This window comes from Amblyomma americanum, chromosome 5 (genome assembly GCF_052857255.1).
Source record: "Amblyomma americanum isolate KBUSLIRL-KWMA chromosome 5, ASM5285725v1, whole genome shotgun sequence".
Classification (NCBI taxonomy): Eukaryota; Metazoa; Arthropoda; class Arachnida; order Ixodida; family Ixodidae; genus Amblyomma; species Amblyomma americanum.
Window position 1 is genome coordinate 198,650,870 of NC_135501.1, and position 23,840 is coordinate 198,674,709.

Consider the following 23,840-nt stretch of genomic DNA (forward strand, 5'->3'; position numbering starts at 1 on the left):
AATAATTAAATAATGTCATAGGCATCAGTGAGGCTAGTAGGACAGATGAGGCGTATAATGTGCTAAAGGGTGAGCACGTACTATGCTGTCGTGGATTAGCGGACCGACGAGAACTAGGTGTGCGATTTCGCATCAGTCAGGATATAGGTGGAAATATGGAGCAATATTGCAGTATGAACAGTGGTGGCAGTTACCGTAATTAAGCTTAAGAGGTACAGGTTTGACCAAAAGTTCCCAGGCCATGGGGTCTGCTTATTAATGTCGGGCACTTAAGAGCTCTGTAAATCTACCAACGATATCAAAGTGAGAATGATGTTTCCTTATACCGTACAGATATATTGAGCTGCGGGGAGTGTCCAAACTGCAGCTGCGCATTGCTCAAAAGTAGACCCTTTGGCCTGGGAACTTTTGAGCAACCCTGTACATACTGAAGGTGCTGTATGCTTACGCGTCTGCATTTAGCCATGATAGCCAGATCGTCGGAAGAGTCTGTGAAAATGTGGAATCGGCAATTAGAAAACTAAAAAAAGTACAGAGTACTGAAGAACACAGGTTGGACCAAACCCATTTAGGGGGTGTGCCAGGTGGGTTCCAAACGTGCGTCAACTCAATATTCAAATTTTCGGGTGTGGATCACCCATATTCCGTGGGTGGGCCAAGCCCATTTTGTGGGTTTCCTAGGTCGGTTCTTTGGTCAATACGATTTTCAAATCTTCGGGAGTGGCTCACCAAAATTTGGGGAGTGGGCCAACCTAATATTTGGAGGTAGGCCAATCCAATTTTGAGACTGGGTCAGGGTTGTCTCCCGCCCGAGCACGCCCAGGTTCACAGGCAGTAAAATTCGACCAAGGTCATTTATTCTCAAAGGCCAAAGGTCAAGGGTCAAGAGTCGATGTCCCCCGCAAAGCCGCGAACGCCACCCCAAGCACGAAGGCCATGCCTCGCACAATGTTACACCTTCACTGCTATACAGTGGGACGCGCTGGTGATGCCGTAAAACGCATAGAAATGCTTCTCGGGCGCTTTCAAAGCGGGTAAATAACGTCTTGAGTGAACCGGCTGGCGTTGCTGCCCCCTTGAGGGAAGCGACCTTAGCAAAAACTTCGCTTCACTGATGTGTTTTCAGAGATACTTCTAAATAACGGTTTTCCTATCGATAAATAAGAGGCCAAAATATGTTACAGTTAGCATATGGACAGAATGTAGCACGCACGTGTTTGAGAACTTGACCCATGCGGCGACTAAAATAAAACCTTCGAAGCTTACTGAGTGTAGGAAGCGAACCCTTATAAAAATGGTCTATAGACAGTCTATAGACTGCTTATAGACATTACTGCCTTCCTAGAGATATTTTTTTGTCTATCCTTAGTCTATAGACTGCAAAACAAAAGTGTACTAAAAGTGTATGGCCCCAAATCTATAGATTGTCTATAGGCTGTTCATAGCATTTGTATTGGCTATAGACTTTTCTCTAGGATTTGTCTATATAGAGTCTATAGACTTTATAGACAGAAGTCTATGAACAATCCATAGACTGTCTAAATAATTTTGTAATGAAAAGCCGAGGGCAGAAGTGAGTGACAGGGTTTAGTATCGATAGCAGTGGCTAACACATTCCACATCAACAAAATTTGACATGCAAAAATATGGAGCTTGCAACTGCGAATAGTCCATGAAAAACTGTTGTCGCTGCCCGCGCCGCTCTACCAGAAGTCGCACCTATTGTCGGGATTCATATAGTCCCCACGCCGGCAGGAGAACGCTTGAGCGAATTCGGGCATATTTTGCAGAGGCACTATGCAGCGGGAGCGGTCGTGCCAGTACGCTCCGCCTAATTCCCGAGTTCTGTTCACTTTGTTCGCGTTGCAGTACTTTATGCAGTGCGCCACGAAGAAGACCTGGTCAGCGGTGAGCCCCACGTCAGGCACAGTCCTAGTGCGCCGATCGTCCGCTAGGCGGCGGAACGCTTCGCGCGCCAACAGGATGCCCGTGTAGTCGGCGAATCCTTCCGCATCTATCGTCTGGTCTAGCGTCCTCGCCCGTGAGTTTGATTCCGCCTGCAAGTGCACAGTGGGCTTGACACGCAGCCGCAGCAAGAACATGTACGAAACTCTGAAAGTCCACATCGCGCGGTGGATGTTTTTGAGTTCCATATACACCTACACGACCACGTGGCTATGAAGTGGTATCACATGGTCTCACGACACCCCCATCGGATGTCATCACGTGGCTTCACATCACCCCACCGGATGTTCTTAGGGTCGAAGGTCAACCCAAAGGTCACCCAGTGTCAAATGTCAAAGGTCAACTCAAGGTCAGAGCTTAAAAGGTCAACTAAAGGGCATGTGTCAAGGTGAGTCGTCAAGGGTTCGACACCATAACTTTACCACATATGGTCAAACACGGCTAAATGGTTGGGCTGAAGGTCGTTCAAGGTCATTCTCTGGCCTACGCGACGACTGCTTTACCTATTGTAGTGAATCGTTTTGCTTCGAAATTGAAAAAAAATAATGCCAGGGTATTAACTTGGTTAATCCTATCGTGCTGCGAAAGCACTGGCTTTACTTGATTGTCTTTGGTCCAAACCGGCCAAGGTCAAATTTAGGGGGTGGCCCGGGAGGCAAATTTTGGAAATGACCCGGGCCAAATTTGGAGGTCGCCATCGTGTGAGGCATGGTAAATTATAGTTGGACATCAATTTTGGTCCAAATCGGCGAAGATCAAATTTCGGGGTGGCCCTGGCCAAATTTTGGAAATGATCTGGGCCACATTTGGAAGTAGTCTTCTTGTTGGCACGGTCAGCACGAGAGTCATATGCTTCGAGCGTGTTCTTGTGTTAATGTTCCCTTTCATACTGCTCACGACTGTACATGACCGCTTGCGGTTAGCGGGCAAAGGTGTCCCATTGCTGTGCTGCATAAACGTCGCTGTATATTTAGATGTCAAACGACACTTGCCGCGAAGACTGCAAGCACTGCACTGCATATGCTCTAAGGAGAGGTACAATATAAAACCCTTGTATGAGTTATGGTTTTATAGGGTTTAACGTCCCAAAGTGAATCAGGCTATCAGGGATGCCGACGTGGAAGGCTCAGAATAATGTCGACCACCTGGGGTTCTTTAACGAGCACTGACATCGCACGGTACATGAGCTTTTAGCATTTCGCCTGAAACGAAATGCGACCGCCATAGCCGAGGCCAAACCCGCGTCTTCCGGGTCAGCTGTCGAGCTCTATAACTATAATGAGCCACCAAGGCGGCTATGAAGACCTTTTGAATGGCGAATGAAGATGAAGCCTTTCCGACCTACTATAGGTGGAGAGAAGGCACCAGTTGTTATAAATTTTTTCAGTTCAGTTTAGCCCGGTCCGATGCAATGTGTCATTTGCCTTCTACAAAGTGTTTGTACATCATCACATCAGCTCTGTCTTAAAAGCTGCAGGGGAGAGCAAATTAAAGAAATAATTTGCAGAAGCATCCCGCTGTGAAATGACCTTCTTTTACGCAAGTAAAGAAACCTCGCACACTTCCCTGATTAGACAATAAAAGTAGTGGTGAGAAAAATAATTGCCAGAAATAACATAACCTTTTCAATGACACGACAGAAGATACTCCAGCAGGTTTGCACAAGACCAACATAAAGACGTGATGAAATATTTACATTGCTTCATAACGTACAACATTTGTCCGTAAAGTTCTGAGACTGAGTCCATTAAAAAGTTGCGTTTAACATTAAATTCATTTGTGCATCACCCCTTCGAAATAGTCTCCCTTGCACTCTATGCACAGCTTCCAACGCTTCTTCAGCTCTTGGAATCAGTTGGAAAACGCATCTTTTCGCAGGGCTGTTAGCTCCTTTGTCGTGGCGTCTTGAATGGCCTCCACGCTCCCCATCCAGCGACCTTTTAGTGCTCTTTTCACACGAAGAAACAGGAAAAAAATCGCATAGGGAGAGGTTAGGCGAGTATGGCGGATGGGGAAGTACTGTAATGCTGTGCTTGGTGAGAAATTTTGTCACGCTGAGCAGCGTACGGCTTTCCGTTATCGTGGAGAAAGCTCCATTGTCGAGATGCCCATCAGTCAGGGCGACGGCGTCGCAGTGCGTCACGCATGTGTTGGAGCACGCGGATATAAATGTCCTGATTCACCGTTTGCCAATGTGGGACGAACTAGTGGTGTATGGCACCTCTGGCATTAAAAACACTATAAGCATCGCCTTTGTTTTGGTCTTCTGTCGCCGCACCTTACTCGACGCCGGAGAGCTTGTGAACCGCCATTCTGCACTCTGCCTCTTTTTTTTTTTGACGATCGTGTTGACAACACTACGTTTCGCCTTTAGAAATGATTCTGTCGACGAATGCAGCATCCTTCTCTGCCTAGGAGAGCAAATCAGCGCTCACTGATGCCCGCGTGTCCTTCTGGTCATGTGTGAGGGAGTGCGGCACAAGTCTGGCATTCAGCTTTCGTTTCTCCAAGTCCACAAGCAAAATTTGGAGGCATGTTGTCTTACTAATGTCGACAGCATCTGATAGCATGCGGACTTTAATGGTGCGGTCTTGCTGTACGACTTCCCTGATCCAAGCTACATTGTTTTCATTCCGTGAGGTTGAAGGGCGCTCCTGCCTTGTGTTGTCTTCGGCCGACGTTTTCCCCGAAACAAACCTCTTGTGCCACTCGAAAACTCGCACCTGCGATAATGTCTCGTTGCCGTAAGCGTCACGAAGGAGCTCATACGTCTGCGTGGCTGTCTTTCCAAGCTTCACACATAATTTTATGTTTACACGGTGTTCGAGGTAGACGTCCATCTCTCCACATTCACTCACAGTAGCATGCGCAAACGACTAGTGACACCGCATATTTCTACATATAGTGTCATCTAGCGGCTACCACAGCAATTAGCATAAATACCTCAGGTTAGCACGAAAAGATGGCGCTACACATACGCACCAACATTTGTTTTGGGGAATCATTTCTAGAGAAGAAAGGAAACCAGTCCCGAAACTTTACGGACAAAAGGGCACTTACGCACACGATGTGCAAAAATTATTTCAACCTGTTTGACAAAGCCTAAACTAAAATCACATTGAGCAAATATGGTAGGGAGAGAACGGGCAGATGGTTTTTGATAATCACAAAGGGAACAAGGTAGGGGACAAAGCTTCAGGGTGCTTGCCAGCGTTTAGACAAGAGCACTTGTCTTCGTCTGGGTGAAGACAAGTCTTCCTGTTGAAACTCTGGCAAGCACCCAGAGGTGCCTAAAAGAGGTGTACTCGAAGAACTTCCTTTGGATGCGTTTTTTTTCTTAAGCTCATGTCCCGTCGTTGCGCAGATTTTATACAAAATAAGATCCAAGCAAATATGGAGTGAGTGCGTAAGAGGGAAGGCAAAAAAAAAAAAGCTGGGATAGATAACGAGCAACCGTTCAGTTTAATCTCTACTTCTGTTTATCATGAACCCTGCTCTTCGCATCTTTTCATTTAGTTCGATTTTCTTTTTTTAACATTTTTATTACAAGCAGGCTATTTGTACCTTGATCTAGCCGACTTGAAAGCTTTCTTTGAAAAACTTCTTTCTGCGTCTTTCTATGAAATATCCACCGTGGTGGCCGAGTACAGAAGTTCGGCTGCAGATCATGAGGGGACCGCATCAATTTCTTATCGCGGCAGCCGCATTTCGACATAGGCAAAATTCCAAGGACGATAGGATGGGGCTTCGACTTCGCACCCTTATAAAAGTGGTCTATAGACTTCTTACAGTCCCTTTTGCCTTCCTATAGACATTTCTTTTTCTCTAGTCATAGTCTATATCCTGTACATAGACAAAGGTCTACTGAAAGTATATGGCCATAAATCTATAGATTGTCTATAGACTGTCCATAAGATTTGTATTGCCTATGGACTGCTCTCTAGGGTTGTCTACAGAGAACCTATAACTTTATAAACAGAAGTCTATGGACAGTCTATAAACTTTCTAAAGAAATCTTTGTAAGGGCAGTCACTGCGTCTTTTCTTTCCTCGTAACTACCCATTATTACAACAATTATTCGTAAGCCATTTACTTATTACCGCTTCTTAAACGATATTTCTTAACTACTCAACGAGGATTCTGCGGGAACTACGTTCAAAAGGGGTAAAAGGTACGCACCTTTAGATACGAGGCTCGAAGACAAAGCACCTTTCTTTCGTACTCTTGGAGCGTCGGGTCCGTAGCGTTGTACTTGGCCGCACGGGCTTCGTGATTCAACCTGATACCATTGATGTCATAGGCGTGCATCAATTCGTGGCCGACAATCTGGAATAAATGCGGACAACGTCAAGCTGACCTCTCCAGCTGAATAAGAAGACGCTTGCAGAAAAAAAAGTAAAATTCTCAAGTTGCAGACGACCTCCCCGGTCCTGCTTAAGCACAGTACGCTATGTTGGTTAAATGAAAGAGTAACTAAGTTCAAATCTGGTTATATCTCGTTTTAGGAAGAGACACAATTAATATAAGCGTATAACACAGACTTTACTGACGCGGACAAGATATCAACGATTTCTTGCGATTTTCGGGTACATGTTTTCCAGAATGACACTTTTCGTGGCATGATAGAATGCGAACATCATATTTAAGCCGTACCAAGCGTTAACTACGAGTTGTACGCACACAGTTAATGGTTCTTGAATGCTTACTGCGGTGAAAAGAAGATCTGAGGTAATTTCGTAACGCAGATAACGGCTACAAGATACCAATAAAGAAAAACCTCGCCTCGCAAATGCCAGATGAACAAATGGCTACTGAAGGCACAGTGGCACCAAGACAGCTTGTTAAACGGATTTGAGGCGCTATGATTCAAGCTTTCTAGACGTTCCTAATGAGACTCCCCATCCGCAGGGTTTATTGAAGAGCCAGAATTCTCCAAAAAGCATTGCTACTATGAACTTTCCTACACTTCTGCATTCCTTCAGCTGAACTTGAGAAACGGGAAGAGACAAGATAAGCACAAATTTTCGGTGTAAATTGTGATTTTGCAGCAAAATTACCAGTGCGCGGTTCTATTGTAGGACTACTCATTTACGCATCACTTCCCAGGCAACAGGCCCGCCGCGGAGGCTCGAGTGGTTAGGCGTTCGGCTACTGATCCGGAGTACCCGGGTTCGAACCCGACCGCGGCGGCCGCGTTTCGATGGAGGCGAGAGAGAGAGAGGGAACAACTTTATTTTCCACTTTAGGGTTGGGAGTTAGGGCAGCTGGGCTGAGTGTGGGCCCCAGGTGGGGGCGACGTCTTGAGCCCACGAGACGAGTGCGAGTTGTGTATTCTTGTGTGGTATTGCAAGAAGTTGGATCCAAACCTCCAAGGAGGGAGCTGGCAGTGAAGTTTGTGGGGGCGGGTTACCCTCGCATCCCCAGAGGATGTGTGCCTGAGTGGCAAACACTCCGTGGTCGCAATTAGGACAGACGGGGTCATATTCCCCGTCAGTGATGAGGTATAGTCGAGAATGGCTGAGAATCGAACTGGTCTGCAGTCTGCGAAGCATGGTGGCTTGCGCTCGGTCGAGGTCGGGGTGGGGAGACGGGTAGGAGGTCCTTCTTGACTACGTGGGTTGTGAAGTCTGTGTAGAATCATGTGCTCCATAACCTTCCCCAGGCAAGACGTGAGCGAGATGGGCCGGAGGTTGCCTAGCTCGAGTCGTTTGCCTGGTTTGGGTATGAAGATTACCTTGGCATGCTTCCAGGAGTCTGGAAGTCGACATTCATGCCAGTGGTGGTTGAGAAGGTCCGCAAGTGCTTCGACTGAATGGTCGTCGAGGATGCGTAGCATCTTGTCGGCGATGTGGTCGTCGCCGGCGGCCACGGTAGTCTTGATGTGGTTCAGGGCGGCGCGGACTTCCGACGCCATGATGTCTCTGTCCATGTTTTGGTTCTTAGATCCCGTGTATTCCGAGGGGATGGGTATGTCTGTGGAGGTGTTGATGTATTTGCCTTTCAAGGTAACGAGGAGTTCCTCGTTGGTGCCTTGAAACGCATGTATGACGCGGTTGAGATTCTTGTGGGATGCAGACTTGGTGAATCAAGCAAGTGCTTGAGCAGAAGCCATGTGTTCTTGCATCCCAACTGCCCTTTGAGGCGGTCGGAAGCGTGCCATTGCTCCTGACTGAGTTTGGTAGAGTAGGCTTCGATCTCTCGTTCGAGGCGAAGCTTGAGAGGGCGGTTGTGTTTGCGTCGGAGCCAGCAAGCATGGAGGCTACGCTGGGCCTCCCACATGTGCATGAGTTTGGCGTCGGGGATGGGGCCATCCTCCTCCTGGGTGGCCATGGAGGTGGAGTTGGCGGCGTCACGGAGCAGTGTCTCACTCCATGTGTCGAGGTCGTTTATGGGGCTCTGCGGGCGCTGAGCTCGCACGTACCGGAAAGCGCCCCAGTTGGTGTGTGCGACAGTGCGACAGAGGGCCTTGCTGTGGTGGCAGTAAAGGTAGTGTTGAGAATATAGTGATCGCTACCTATGTTCATACCGAGATTTTCCCAATGCGCATCTGAGATATTGCGGGCGAAAGTGAGGTCCGGACAGCTGTCTTGCGTGACGCTGTTGCCGAAACGGGTGTGTCATTCGGGGTCGAGGAGTAGCGTCAGACCTAGTGTTTGGGCCGTCTCCCACACATTAGGCTCTTTGCGACCTCAGGCTTTGCGGGGGTAGCCCCACTCGGCGTGCGGTGCGTTAAAGTCGCCCACTATAAGTAGCATCTCGTTCCGCGCGGCTGCACAAGCCTTGCGGAGGAGAGTGGCTATCTTAGGGCTCTTGTCACTTGGGGGGCTGTACACGTTTAAGATGTTGAGCGGGGATTGGATTCGGCTGTTGGGAAGGGCCTGCATGAAAGTGTGTGGGACTTCGGAGTTGTCAAGATCGAGCTGATTGGCCTTGAGGTTGCGGTGTATGAGGATGGCGGTACTCGGGCCGAGATCCGGCGCCACCGGTTGGTTGTAGGCGGCATAGCTGGTGAGTCTGGTGTCAGTGTACGTTTCTTGCGGCGCGATAATGTGGCGTGTGTATGGCTGGGCCTGCAGGGTATGCTCCAAGGCCGGGTATGCTTTGCCTTGAAGCCCCTGCCGTTCCACTGCCATACCATGATGGGCGCGCTAGCCATCGCGTTTCGTGCAGGGTTCGGGGCGCTGCGGAAGCGCTATGGCGGTTTTGAGAATACCGCCAGCACACGCGCGCGCGGCTGCACTCTCGGGCGCGGGAGTCGGACAAGGCGACTGAGTGCGCGGGTGGGTGCTGAGGTCGACCATTTGCGGGGGGCCCGTTAGGCGGTCGAGACGGATAGTGAAGGTGTGGATAATGGCTGCCATGGCGGAACAGCCTTCAATGAGACGGTCAATAGTGGGGGTCAGCCGTTGGAGGGCGTCCTCTATTTTAGAGATTTCGACCACCTGGGGATATTTAACGTGCACTGACATCGCACAGCACGCGGGTACCTCAGCATTTCGCCTCCATCAAAACGCAGCCGCAGCGGTCGGATTCGAACCCGGGAACTCCGGATCAGTAGCCGAGCGCCCTAACCACTGATCCACCGCGGCGGGGATGATCAGACTTCCTCAGAAAAACTACGGCTCGTTTTAGAGCGCGTGCTTGAGAGATAGATTCTAAAGGTACAGTACAGTAGTGCGTGAGCGAAATAAGACCAGAAATAATCAGTACCAAAGAGACATCCTTACATACAACCGTTTTTGATTTCATTCTTACAGGCTGCGTGAAATTACGCACGCAGTAAAAATTTTTGAGGACACTTAAGTCTGTTTAAGTGCAGGAATGTGAAAGCATGGAAAAACCAATTAAAATTCTATAACGCGGGTTTTCTCCCGCGATGCAGTACACGTTGTGTATTGAATTTTTTATTTGTTAATTTTAAAGTGAATTTTTCTGTTATTTTTATTTTCACATTTATTTGTTTTTTATTTTCACTCATTTTAACGTGCTTTGCTTTTTGTTCTTTTTATTTTTTATTTCATATATTTTAGTTTTGGTGACGTCATTTGATTAACAAGTGAGGAGGAGAACTCCCGTGAACGGATACTTCCGGTGGACTCATGAGGCAATGACGCCTTTCGCCTTAATACTGTAATCGTTCGCTCGGCTCCTAATGATGCCTGGCGACAGAGACACAGCGCACGACCGTACCTGGGCGAATCCTCCGTAATTCATCGCCGCAGCCGCATCTGGGATGTAGATCGGTGGCAGCAGCATGCCCGCAGTGACAACGAGGCGGTTGCCTTGTCGTCTGTACTCTGCGTTAATTTCTGCGGCCTTGAAATTCTCGGTGGAATTCCCTCTGACGGCACGGTGCGTCAGGACACCGAGAGACTTGAGATAGGGAGCCAAGAAGTACTCGGCCACGTCCGGGAAGTCCGCTGCATTGGGGCCGAGGAAAAAAAAATGTAATGCTGCCCTCAGTGCGTCTATTACCGGTACAAATTATTGGACCCGTGCTTGGGTCACGCAGGCATTGCTGATCGAAAGAATGGCCGGTTAAAAGATGCAGAGATAACATCTGCAACATGGCTTGCCGTATTCCTAAACGCTGAATCTACAAAGCCAACACAGCAGCAGAAAGGAACAAAGCTACAGGCGTTTTGCAAGAATAGTACGAATAGTGATCATCACGGGCTGGTTCGCGACATGAGTAATGATATAATAAAAACACGCATGACTCTACTTTCATAGTGCGTTCATTATGGAAGAATTGCAGTTTGTGGTTTGTGGTGTCAGAAACACATTGGAACAGATGTGATGATTGTGTGGCGCACTGCTATTCGGTTTGGTTTGGTTTATATGGGTTTAACGTCCCAAAGCGACTCAGACTATGAGGAGCGCCGTAGTGAAGAGCTCCGGAAATTTCGACCACCTGGGGTTCTTTGACGTGCACTGACATCGCACAGCACACGGGCCTCTAGAATTTCGCCTCCATCGAAATTCGACCGCCGCGGCCGGGATCGAGCCCGCGTCTTTCGGGCCAGCAGCCGAGAGCCGTAACCACTCAGCCACCGCGGCGGCCTGCACTGCTATTCCGAGAAGCGTCCTGAGAAGGGTATTTTTTTCTTCCACCGGCACCACATTTGTGTTTGCTGCCCATGGCACACGTCAGCGCTCTTACGACTCTCCGCCTCCACAACGCTTATTGGCAGCGTCCAGCCGCTTGAACGTGGCGCGCCACCGGCATTACGCGCAGCGTTCAGAGCGCAACGCTTGGCCTCGACTGCGTTTGAGGCAGCGTCCCTGAGACGGTTATGCCCTAAGCTTACTGCGGCGGCCAGAACATGCTCAGACACGGTCATACCAGTTGCTAACCACACGCGGCGTAGTTTAATCGCGCCGCTTGAAGCGAGGACCTGCCGCGGTGGCTCAGTGGTTAGGGCGCTCGGCTACTGATCCGGAGTTCCCGGGGTCGAACCAGACCGCGGCGGCTGCGTCTTTATGGAGGAAAAACGCTAAGGCGCCCGTGTGCTGTGCGATGTCAGTGCACGTTAAAGATCCCCAGATGGTCGAAATTATTCCGGAGCCCTCCACTACGGCACCTCTTTCTTCCTTTCTTACACGCGGCGGCTGCGTTTTTATGGAGGAAAAACGCTAAGGCGCCCGTGTGCTGTGCGATGTGAGTGCACGTTAAAAATCCCCAGGTGGTCGAAATTATTCCGGAGCCCTCCACTACGGCACCTCTCTCTTCCTTTCTTCTTTCACTCCCTCCTTTATCCCTTCCCTTACGGCGCGGTTCAGGTGTCCAAAGATATATGTGACGGATACTGTGCCATTTCCTTTCCCCCAAAACTAAGTATTATTATTATTATTATTATTATTATTATTATTATTATTATTATTATTATTATTATTATTATTATTATTATTATTATTATTATTATTATTATTATTGAGGCGAGGGACAACTCCCTCACAGGAACAGTGTGGTGCTGTCTCAGCCGCTCTCTCAACGCGCTTCGACGTGTATTTTGAAGCAATAGGCTCATCACGCCATCTAAAGCCAAGGTCAGCGGGCCGAGCCGGAGCCGTTAATGCGCATGCGCCGAGCAACAGGTGCGCCGCGCGTGACGTCACCGTTGCGCCGTCGCCGCTGCCGACTCCGCAGCCTCGCTGCGCGCGTCGCGCGTGCGCAGTAGCTAGGAACTCCTTCGCGGATCACCGCAGTGTCTTCGTAGCTATAACCAAGGAAACACCTTCTGCTGAACAGCTTTGCCCCGTGTAACCATGTGCACGAAGCTATCGCGTACACACTGGGTTTAACCGGAGGTAAACCATCAGCAATTTTTTTATCCTCGGCACTTTTCCCACTCGCTCCTCTTCTCCGCCTGCCCTCCTTCCTTCTTTTCTACTTTCTCCTTCCTCCGCTCCTCCAAACTTCATTCAATGAGAGAGAGGGATGGAGAGGAGGGAATGCGAACCGGACGACACCGACGACAACTGCTCGAAACTGGACTGGCATGGCTGAAATAGCTAGCGCTCTACTATAAAAAGAGGACAGTGGGCCATGTGTCATTATACATGTGCCTGAATTGACAGGACCCCCCCCCCCCCCCCCTGCAGCTTCTGCAATGGTAGAATTGACGTGAACAGACAGGAGACATTCTTCGGCAGCGGTTGTGATAATTGCCACTTGCCGTGTGTGCAGAAAAGCCAGGTCGCAGACGTTTAAGTTTTAGCAAGTAAGCATTCTGTGTTGTAATGTATATTTTGCCAGTCAAAAAAATCACTTGATAGATGCAGCAGTAGCTGCATCTATTCAGCCGCAAATAATTAAAGAGCCTACGTAATGTGTTCTAACGACACTTTGCTTTGTTTTTCTTACTGTTGCCTTTAAAGATTGTTTCCGCGTAAAGTGAGGTACAATAATCAAACAATAATAAGATATTAATCAGTGAGGAATAACAATAGAAAATAACAATGACGACGACGCTAAAATAGATTCGTGGATATCTCACCGCGCTCCGGGTTTACTGATGCTGCACGCTGTGTTTATGCTCAGGGAAACCCACAAAAACAGTCAACAAATAAACATGCAAATCTCGAGCTCGACGTAACAGCGCAAAAACACAGACGGGACAGATAGAACAAGAACACGCAACGAGCGCTGCGCTCGTTATGTGTTCTTGTTCTATGTGTCCCGTCTGTGTTTTTTGCTCTGTTACTAAGAGATCATGGATCACCAACAAGCCCAAGCTGCTGTTCAAACATGAAAAAGCAGTGCGCAGACTAAATTTAATGATTGCCGCCATAGTACTTGATCAGTTTAGTAGTAAATCAAACGAAGCATGATTTTAGCCGCCGTATCTAAGAAAGATCTCGTTATGACAGGGGAACAGGGAAAAAACTATATTATTGTCAGACACAACTTAAGTCTCCAGTGAGACTCATCCACAATCATGATCACCTAACACTAATCCTCTACCGGAAGGAAATACTGCTTTGCTGAAGTTTTTCTCGTTGCCTAAAGAAAGAGGCATTCGCAAGGTGAAATTGCAAGCTTAACATTTCTGATGTCCCTGCTTTCTTTAAAAGCCCCAAAACCAATTATTATTATTATTAATATTATTATTATTATTATTATTATTATTATTATTATTATTATTATTATTATTATTATTATTATTATTATTATTATTATTATTAAAAGCCGGAAACTTAAAAATTCTCTCTTGGCAAACTCTTGAGCTTAGATAGCGGAGTAATGGCGGGCTTCGTAGGCCATGGTACATAGTTGCCAGCTGCTGTTTTCTTAAGCTGTATCCCACTCTATAAAAAATGGCAAATTGTCCACCGAGGCCACAAGCAATCGTGAATAGACATTCTTTTATGACGGAGATCTGAGTTTTCTTGTAATGTAATCACAAACTCGCACGCTCTAAAGTACAGACCGGTATATTTAAAGCACAAACTCTAATATATAAATTATAAACATCATCCTCTACAGTCACATGCGAGAAAAGTGAGGAAACAATTACGAAGACCTTGCATTTAAACTGTGATTTGCTCGCGTGCACATTTCTCAAGAAAACTATTTAGCGCTTCCATACTATGCGACAATTTTCTGATGTTTTAAATGGCGCGATTTTTGTCTTGTCTCATAGTTCGGTATTTATTGCCCCTTAAAAAGAAACTGTGATTAATGTGTGGCAAATTCAGTGATGTTCTTGTTCTGTGGACCCGTTTGCTCGTATTTTAAGCACACAAATCAGAGAAAATTTAAGCAGGAACTTAAGTAATGGTCTCTAGCTGGCTTCTATTTTTCGCACATATCCAAGCCAAATGCTGAGTATCACATACACTCCGTTTCATACATCAGGGGCAACGCTGTTAAAGCTACTGAAGTAGTACGCAGGGGAAAATAAAGGGAGGCGTATTACTCCGCGCTTGTTCTGAGGCCGAATGGTGTAACGCACGAGAAAGCGTCACCGTGCCGTCAGCAGTCACAGAACATTTAATCAAGCTCATGACAAATTTGTCATGTAGTAAGCCTGCAGGCAAAGCACTCGCTATGTTTCGCTCACTACAAGGAACGCACTACTTTTTGGTCACGGATGCAGGCAGCCCAAACAAAAGCTCTAGCTTTGACAGCGTTGCACCTTATGTATGAAACGGAGTATAGGTCATCCGTACTGCGTAAAGTGGTGGCATTCTCTCAATAATGAGTATCTCGCTTCAATGAAAATTTGTCATTTATCCTGCGTTACACGGTATATTCGTCGACATCCAGATATCAAATAGCCTCACTTCCCCTAAATCACGAATTATGAGCACGAGACTCCGTACATTTCCGATCGTTTAGGTAATTTTGTTTGCCATGGTAACAGATGTGGGAGAAAACTAGGAGGAAGCTACCATGGCTCAAACCTGGAGGCCAATGTCCTGAGGAGTGCAGTAAAATGTTTACAGCGACAAAATCATGAGGTGCACACTAGAATTTGCAGCACAGGAGCAAACGGCGTGCCCAAGCAAGCAGTGCACACGTAGCCTTTCAGTACTTTTTCCACATCTCATTACACGCCGCGAATGAGCTTTTTCAGCCCTATACACCACGTTTTTTCATAGCTCTTTCAAAACCTTCCCAACCCAGCATATTTTATTTACATAATTCAAGCAGCTTCCTTGCGTTTGGTGCCTATTGGGCTCAGACGCCCTTGCGGAATTAAAATCCACTATCATTTATGATAAGTGAAAATGTTCAATGGCAGCTTATACCACTCGACAAATCCTTGCGTGAAGAAATCACTCTAAATACCGACCCATAAAAAGGGTGCAGATGTGACCGTACTTTAACGCAGCACGAAGCGAAGCACTCGCGCAGGTCGGATGCTCACCGAACAGCGCTTCCAGCGCGGACTCGTCGGAGAGCTCGCTCGGGTAGCCGAAGGTGACGTTCAGGGTATTGAACTTGCGCAAGCTCACATTTCGCACGGGGTCCTTAAACCACGCCGTGTTCTGTAACTTGTGCTCGAGGACTCGACGCACGTTCTGGAAAACTTGATATCCCGATGCCAGCGCAGTCGGCGGGACGTCTAAGGGGCGACACGTCGGTTGAGAGTGGCACAGCCGCAGTTGTGGAACAGGCGCAAACATGCGAGAGAGCAAAAAAAGGAGAAAGCAGCATGGAGCTGCCTAAGTTCCGCGTCTTTAAGGGGCTGCGAAACACCGCTCGAACGGATGCCGGTTACACTTCAGATGGATTCTGTATGTCGCACAGATGCTGACTCAAAAAGAATTATGAGAATCGATGCATAGGAACGGGAGTTATTCAATGAAGAAATTTCCAAATACAAGCAAACAAAATGATGCCCTCAACTCTATTTTCGCGCAGCTTCCCATTCCCATTTCACTCTCCAAATGACGACACACTGTGCGACCAATCAAAACAGCCTATCTTAGCACGTGACGGAAGTTTACACTCCATGGTTGCCTGTTCTCTGTAACTCGCTCATGCCAAGGCTGGCGGCGCCGTTTGCATGGTTGCAACAACCATGTGAACGCCCAGCTGACCCAGCGATGCTTCACCGTCACCACGACAGCGCAGAAGGGAACACTGATCAGTGACGTTCCCTTACTTATGGATTCCATCTCGAGCGCGAGATACTGCGACGGTGTGACAGCCCGCGCAAGATATCAGACACATTTAGCATAGCGCGTTCCGCTAGTGCTTACTGCCAACCATCGCCCCTAGCGCGCTGGTTTTTCACGGCGAGCAAGGAGCGCGCGCTGTTGACGGGAACGTGGCGCCATCTTGCGCCGCTACCCGGTGATCCTCCACAAGCTGACGATGCGCACTGTTTGCTAAATGTGAACTAAACGCATCATTCCTTGGGACCGAAACGAACGCTTATAGAGTGCAATGGCTCAATCGGATCAACTCTGCAAATCCGCTCTCAGATACATAGAGAGTACCCATAAGTGTTAGTGTTAGGTTGTAGGATGTTTACAGAGAGGCGCAAAGTCCGTCGATGCAAAATGTAGCCAGAGCCTCTAGTGGTGCATTTTTGTTTTACTTGCTTTACAGTGCTTTTATCTAGGGCAAACAAGTTGGTTTTGTTAATGTAATATAGAACACAAAAACTTGACCAAACGTATCTCTAGTTATTAACACAATTTGCAGTATATTTACTGTCTGTCCAATCATAAAGCTCGCCCTCCGTGATGTCATATGCGATGCTAAAAACCGCCACTGTATGGTGACACCGTCAGCGCCATGAATTTGTTTTTGCGAGATAATTAATATATTAAAAACTGGAGCATACGTCGTACGACCGATGCTAATAGCATCACTATAACTCCTTTATGCAACCAATGGGCAAAACAATGCACTGAAAATGTGTTTCGGGGCCCCTTTTAGGACGCCGTCGCTTATTGCACATAAGGAGTCTTAGCTCTGCAGTAGAGTCAACTTACTGACTGTATAGAAGGAATGCTGCGCATACACCCCATGCATTGAAATGGGCAACTCACGAAAGCGGCCTTGATACAGCTGTACGCAGTTGCCAGATGCTAAAAATCTTTCTAAACAATACGATAACACGAACTTCAAACCTGATAACGTAGTCGTTTGAAAGGCGGCTGCATGACGTGCTGCTGTAAAACACTGATAGGCCGTGTTTTGAAATAGTTATAACGGTATTAAGAGCCTAGTAAAGGTGCGTACGCACTGTAGCGTTGTCACTGATGTTCTCTTTGCCTCGTTTAATGGTATGAAGGGAAACATTTGCGTAATCTCGGCGCGTAATGGTTTTCAAGCGGCGCTTGCCTTGCATTGGTCAAGAGTACAAGCCTGAACAAAGTGTCACACAGCATCGTTGTTTGGTGTACCGGATATGGGCGTTATCCAGACATGCTCGCCGCGGCTGCCTGAGCAACATCGTGGCTTGCTGTTTACTTTACTCCGCATGCCCGACTCTAACCTGCCGTTGGTGTGATAGCAGAAATACTTCGACAAGCAACATCCATATTTTATTTTGTATTTGGAAAGAAAGAAGGCGGTTGTTTTTGTAGCGAGAGCTACACTACGCCTTCCGCTCCGCGAGGTCAGCGTGGCTGCGCGCTGAGCCGTGCCACCACCGGCCCGCCAGCAGTGCGCATGCTCGGAGTGACGTCATAGCCTGCAGCTGGTGTGCGCACCTCGCCGCTGCGCCGACGGCGGAGCAGACGCCGCCCGCCTCGTTAGTTGTGCGCATGCGCGGAGTGACGTCAGAGCACGCAGCTGGTGTGCGCGCCGCGCGCCTCGCCGCTGCGCCGACGGCGGAGCAGACGCCGCCCGCCTCGTCTCTCGCTACTCTACCAGGTTTAACCAGAGCTAAACCACAGCCAATTTTTTTTGTCAGGGTACGAGGAGCTTGCGATGTGACCATTCCTACAAAGCGGCGCGTTAGACTTTTTGCCGAGCGGACAGGCTGACACAAATATCTACGTTTTAATATAAAATCCTGAAAAGAAATACGCACGCAGCACTCCTGTGCATCACGTGATTATGTGAAAATACGGGCAACGCTTCGAAACGACGTCGTTGAACAGAACTCTGAATATGTGCGTGTTCGCTTTACACCGGCGTAAAGGATCTCGGCACGACGTTAGGTTTGAACGATGCCGGGGTGCTGGGTCTCAGAACAAGAGGAAAGAATTAGTGCCCAGAATAAACTCGATGTCGTGAGAGTTGCATAGCGATGAGCGACTTGTTCAATGATTCCCCACCAAAGGGCTTAATTCAAATACAAACGTTGCTGAGTGTATGAAGTACGTGTCCTTGCTTTCTATTCGGAATGCCGGTCATGGCAGTCCCGGAAATGGCTGATGGATTGATATCGGGTTTATGAGGGCCTGTATCTTCGGTTAGCTTTATAGCTATAAAAGGAAGGAGTCGCATGTAGAGTTATTTCAACAATATCTCTACATGCGAGACATTTTAAGTCACAGCGGTAGATGATAAGCACTGCGAATGCCAGTGCGACAGGAGAAGAGCCGAGGCGGAGTGGAACCGAAGGACAGAGCTACTTCTATATTTTTTCTAGTGCCAGCCGCATCGCTCGCTTTGCAACATAGACCCCGTGGATGCCTTAATTACATTGGTTGCCGTGAAGCGGCGCTAGCCATTAGTTTCGATTCAAGGAGAGGCTGCTTGCATCGATATCCGGGCTGCTCCACTTCATCCGCTTTACGTGGCACAGCGCCACCAAGGCAGTTCCTTTCACTCACAGCCGTGGAGCTACCGTGTAGGCTAGCAGGCAGGGAAGAGTAAGAAAAGGGGATAGAAGAGGGCCCTATCTGGCTGGCAGTGAAGAAGCAGAGGAAGCACTATGAAGGAGAGGCACCGGGAAGGCTTGCGGGGGAGTTATGAGTCACTATGTTTCTAGGAGGAGGGTAACTGGCGCGCCAACTGCCACATGCGGGAATACCGGGGAAAGGTAGAGGTGAGAGATAAAGGCACCGCGGCGACACTCCGCGACTTTCACAGGCAATGGAGCGGGAGCAAAGCAGCCGATAAACGCCCTCTCTTCATAAGCGGCGAAATGCAGAACAAAGCTTGCTGCAGCTATTATTATTCTCTTAAAACATAGTGTATTGTCAATATACGTTATTTAATGCATATTTCAAAGAGAACTGCAAACTGTGAACTTAATAAAGTCAAGATAAGAAAGGCCGCCATTGTCTGGAAGACGTTAAAGTAACAAGCGTTAGCTTTACTGGCCGTGCGCAAAAAGAGTCCGCATCCGGCGGGGCCAGTGAAGAAAACCCTGGGCGGTTCAGAAAAGTAAACAAACTTTTCCTCCTAGCGGAGTGATCGACGCCTAGCGCCATCTATCAGACAAATTACGATGCACGTCTACCCGTTGTCGAGCTGCGCCGCCTCAGGATACGTCCCAAACGGAATAATGCGTTTATTTCCCCCTTTTTTACACAATGATCTGCTATTGATGGGCACACAATAACGGCACTGTCGTGAATAGTATGAGGGCTAATAGGAGCGCGTGGCAAACAGCCTCGAACCGCACTAAAAGTGATATGCGCTTCCTACTCTTACAAACATAACGGAAGCTATGCTGCGATCGCGTCACCTGCAGGCAAACCCGCATCACCTATTTTCTTCAACCCGTGGAGCATTTCTTCACACCCTGACAGCGTTAACGGCGACATACCGCAGTGATCGGCAAAGCGTCCTACTGCGGTGATAGATATGGCTGCTTTCTTTGCCTCTATTTCCCTTTTTCCTTGCGCGCAGCTTCATTCCACTTCTCAAGGTTGGTATTCACATTACTAAATGCTTCCTGTTCTCTGTCGTCGACGGCTGAAACTTTCACCGTCATTGGAGGGGGTACGGTAGCAGCCATGACAGCAGAATCCTTTCCAGCCAGTTGCGAAAAGCGGTCGTCGCGTATCGCCATTCGTGGGGCTCGAGGCTACTTGATACGCTCTCCCGTGTTCCCTTGAAAGGTGTTCACCAGAGTAAGGTCATCTCCGCATATTTTATTCCTCGAATTTGAAGCCGAAATAATAAAGGAAAAAGGTAATACACACGTTCACTTAGGTACTGCTTTGTTACGGCCATTGCCATGATGTCGGTGACCTTTTTGTAGCAGAATTCAGTGACGGCATCGAACGTTGACACCCCCGCTCTGGCGGTCTCCAGCATCATCTCTTCGCCGTGGGCCAAGTGCAGCAGTCGGTGCAGGAGGCTCCAGGCCATCAGCAGCCGCGAGTGGTTAGGCGCCAGGCGGGAGTTGTCCATGAGCACCGCCATGATCGCCGGTGCATCGTCCCACAGGACCAGCCGGGACGACGCGTCGAACGTGTTGCCCGAGTAGAGCGCGATCATTCGCTCCCACTCGTCTGAAGAATAAGGAAACGCACCACCGGAAAAATCAGTGTTTTTCTTTTGTTTTTTCGCTGAGGGAGCCATGCGCTCGGTACCCAGAGAGCAAGGAGCGACTGTGCTCATAAAGGCAATCTGATGGCACAGAACTATGTCGGGCTTAGCTTCGCGTGTCGTGCACGGTGCTGTGACAGTCCCTGAGAACGACGCTGTGTTGGTTTGCTGTCGGTCGGAAGATTGGAGCTGATTCCTGGTCGCTATGAATCAAAGGCCACCAAAAAGCATGGCATTGATGATTCTTCACAACGAACACGGTCATGGTTGGAAAATATTGATAGGCTCATCGGAAAATTATAGCTGCATGATTCATTCATAACATTCTTGTCTCGGCAGTTTGCTTTAGACTTCATACTCTGAACTGGTTTATGAAGACAGCTACAAAAAGCATAAATTATGAATCTCAACCACATGAAAGGAAGGAAATTATTAGAGTTATGGTTAATATATGTGTTTGTAAATAGTCTGTGGCCAGAGGCTCAACCCATATGCTGTGTCTTCAATTTTGATGCAGACGTAAAAACAATTTTGCCACTTTTATGCCAGCAACGTGTTCTCGTTTCTCTGGCTGCTTGCAACAGTACTGCGAGACGAACAAAAATAAAAGAAATCGCGTTTTCATGACCACCACCACTGCTGAACCTGCTCTTGAGAAGGTGCATGCATGACACCACTTCGAGGTGTAAACTGTTCAACTAGTTTCGCCTCCCGTCAGTCGCTATTGTAATTTGTGACGAATTGAAATACGTTGCACGCAAATGAATGTTTTGAACGCCCTCTTTCCCAGGGCGTGAATGACATTCCGGTACCATTTCAGAGAGGTTCACGAGAATAACTTTTATTATTATTATGATTAGCCTTTGTATGAAGCAGAGTCCGCCTGGCCAGCTGCATTACTTGACTTGATTATTTTCCCTTGCGAGAAAGCGAATGCACATTTTTTTTTGTGTGTGCATGGTGTACCAGCACCAAGACCTTAGGGTTGTTCCCGGTCATGGAAAGTAAAGATTGATTCATTATTATTATTATTCTATTTAATTGGCATGTGTGTTGGTTCATTCACTTCACCTGCCAGGAACAGGTGAACTTTTTGTTATTAAATTATTTTAGTTTGACGTATTCTAAGTGCGAAAAGAAATTGTGTTGCCGCGCCAGCTACCGGGCCGAGCCCAACTTACCTGCGGAAACGTACTTGCTTGTCCAGTTACCAAGGCCGCGCACGGTTGTTGAATTCGGCTGTCTATTTGTTCGTCGGAGAGTTTCTATAATTCGACGCACTGCGGCAAAAAAAGAAAAAAACACATATGTTAGAAACGTGAGAGACCCTTCCCTGATAGCAGTCCTGTGTGTAATACATTCAATTTTCTCGATAAAATGACGACTGAGAACTGCGTCGCTTAAAACAATATACGAATAGCTTAAAACTTCTCAGCCTCACGAAAAGAAAAACAAACGCAGAAAAAGCACAACTAATTTGCTCCCGGATGTGCATAAGTATTCACAGGAACCGAGAAGCCGGATTGCAATTCCCGATGCTTTGCACGACGAGGTTCACATCTAAGAACAATTTCCCGACCGGCCAGTTTACCCCGCGCTGACGAGAGGTCCGAGAGGCTAGATGTGTATTTTTTTTTTCTGCAGCTGTACACAAAGGCAGTTTCACCCAGGGCTTCATGCATCTCTCTTTTGATTCTGTTTCGTTGATTACTTTAGTGAAGCAACCAAGAATTTTACTCCATTTTTAGGCATTCTTTAGCCAAGGAGCTAAATTAAGTCCCTAACAACTACACAACTAAACTACAACCTTTGTACGTAAAGTTCCGAGACTGAGCCCATTAAAAAAATGCGTTCAACATTGAAACCATCTGTGCAGCACCCCTTTCGAAATAGTCCCTCTTGTAGTCTATACAAAGCTTCCAACGCTTCTTCAGGTCTTGGAAACAGTTGGGAAACGCTTATTTTGGCAGGGCTGTCAGCTCCTTTTTCGTGGCGTCTTGAATGGCCTCCACGTTCCCCATCAAGCGACCTTTTAGGGCTCTTTTCACACTAGGAAACAGGAAAAAATCGCATGGTGAGAGGTCAGACGAGTATGGCGGATGGGGAAGTACAGTAATGTTGCGGCCGCGACGAGAGCGGTGGGGAAAGTGGGGGAGGCTCGCGCCGCCGCCGCCAGCACGGCCGCGGAGGTGCTTCTTCCCCCTCTCTCTGTCTGCCAGTCGCTGTTGACCCAAGAAAAGGACTTATCGCCTTACGTCGCCGGCGCGCTCCGCCGTCCCCGCTCCCCACACACGAAAGCCATCGGCGCCGGAATCACGCCAGCAATCGCGCGGCGGCGATGGATGCGCCCTGCTCGTGCCGTGTCTTTTCACGCGGTTGCCTTTGCGGCTATGTTGTCTGAGTGCTTTCGCACCTCCTACTCGGTTGAACTACGTTAACACTCTAGCCTTTTTTTAACATTGCTTTTAGCCCAGCCCTTTACTAGGCTGCAAAGTTGTACGCACCGATATGCTCGCCTTGGATGATTTTGGCTGCGAGTGCCGAAGCGTCCAGAGTAGGGTCGTAGCGACGGATGTAGCCCTCGTAGTACAGTGCCTGCTTCACGTCTTCGCGAAAAATGTAGTGGTTGGCTAGCACCCACGCCTCGTCCGCTGCGTTGATCTCCACCTGCGGCATCGCAGCAGGGCGGGCGTCATTGAGTGTGTTGTCCAGAGTGGCTAAGGTAATGGGTATAATCTTTAGAAACAAACAGCTTTGTTTTAAATGAACCGGCAAACAGGGTTTTCTGTTCGCGGACATCGTAACTGAGGACGCAAGCTGGTGCTAAAATAGCGCACGAACAGTTTAGTCTGCTCTCATTTTGGTTAAAATTAAGAACAAGAAATTCCTCTCTCCACACGTGCCCAAGAATGCCATTTCGGGCTCTTTATAACGTCATCGGTGTGGAAAGAACATGCACCCATACAGTGTTACGTTTCGCCTACGACGCGCGGTATAGCCGGCGCGGATGCAACGGACGCCGGGGCTTCGTTCAAAGTGGCGGTCATTTTGACCCGTTCATCGCTGCCGCAACGCCTCCCGCCAAGCGCGTCCAGGCAGGTTTCAATGCCACGTGTCTTCATGTGTGCGTGTGTGTGTGTGTGCATGTTGGTGCCCACGCTTGTCAAAGCGCAGCAGCCGGGGAGAGGAGCTCCCCAACTGGGAGGCGAGGAGGTCTGACCGGCGCCGGCCCGGCGGACGCGCACGTCACGTCTGAACATGTCCGAGCGTCGCCGTATCGGGCGCCTCATCCCGAGCCGTTCCTTCTTGCCCTCGACTCCGTGGGTATAAAAGCAGCTGCCCCGGACGCCAAGGAGAGTCTTCGATTTCTTCCGTCGAGTAACGTGGTCGCCCTGACCGGTTGCTCTTTTGCGATGCTAAAATAAACAAGTTGTTCTGTTGGCAGTCGACTCATCCT

General features: G+C 48.3%; 1 protein-coding gene across 1 annotated transcript in view; it reads right to left on the minus strand.

The window, feature by feature from the left end:
- Window positions 1–1,703: 1,703 nt before the first annotated feature.
- LOC144134504 (neprilysin-1-like) overlaps window positions 1,704–23,840 on the minus strand; it is a 29,755-nt gene continuing 7,618 nt past the window's right edge. The window contains exons 5-11 of the mRNA XM_077667412.1: window positions 22,888–23,050; window positions 21,565–21,663; window positions 20,035–20,346; window positions 15,342–15,539; window positions 10,156–10,385; window positions 6,145–6,291; window positions 1,704–2,057 (exon numbers count right to left, since the gene is read on the minus strand). Coding sequence (XP_077523538.1) covers window positions 1,704–2,057; window positions 6,145–6,291; window positions 10,156–10,385; window positions 15,342–15,539; window positions 20,035–20,346; window positions 21,565–21,663; window positions 22,888–23,050 — 1,503 coding nt within the window. The remainder of the gene's footprint in view (window positions 2,058–6,144; window positions 6,292–10,155; window positions 10,386–15,341; window positions 15,540–20,034; window positions 20,347–21,564; window positions 21,664–22,887; window positions 23,051–23,840) is intronic.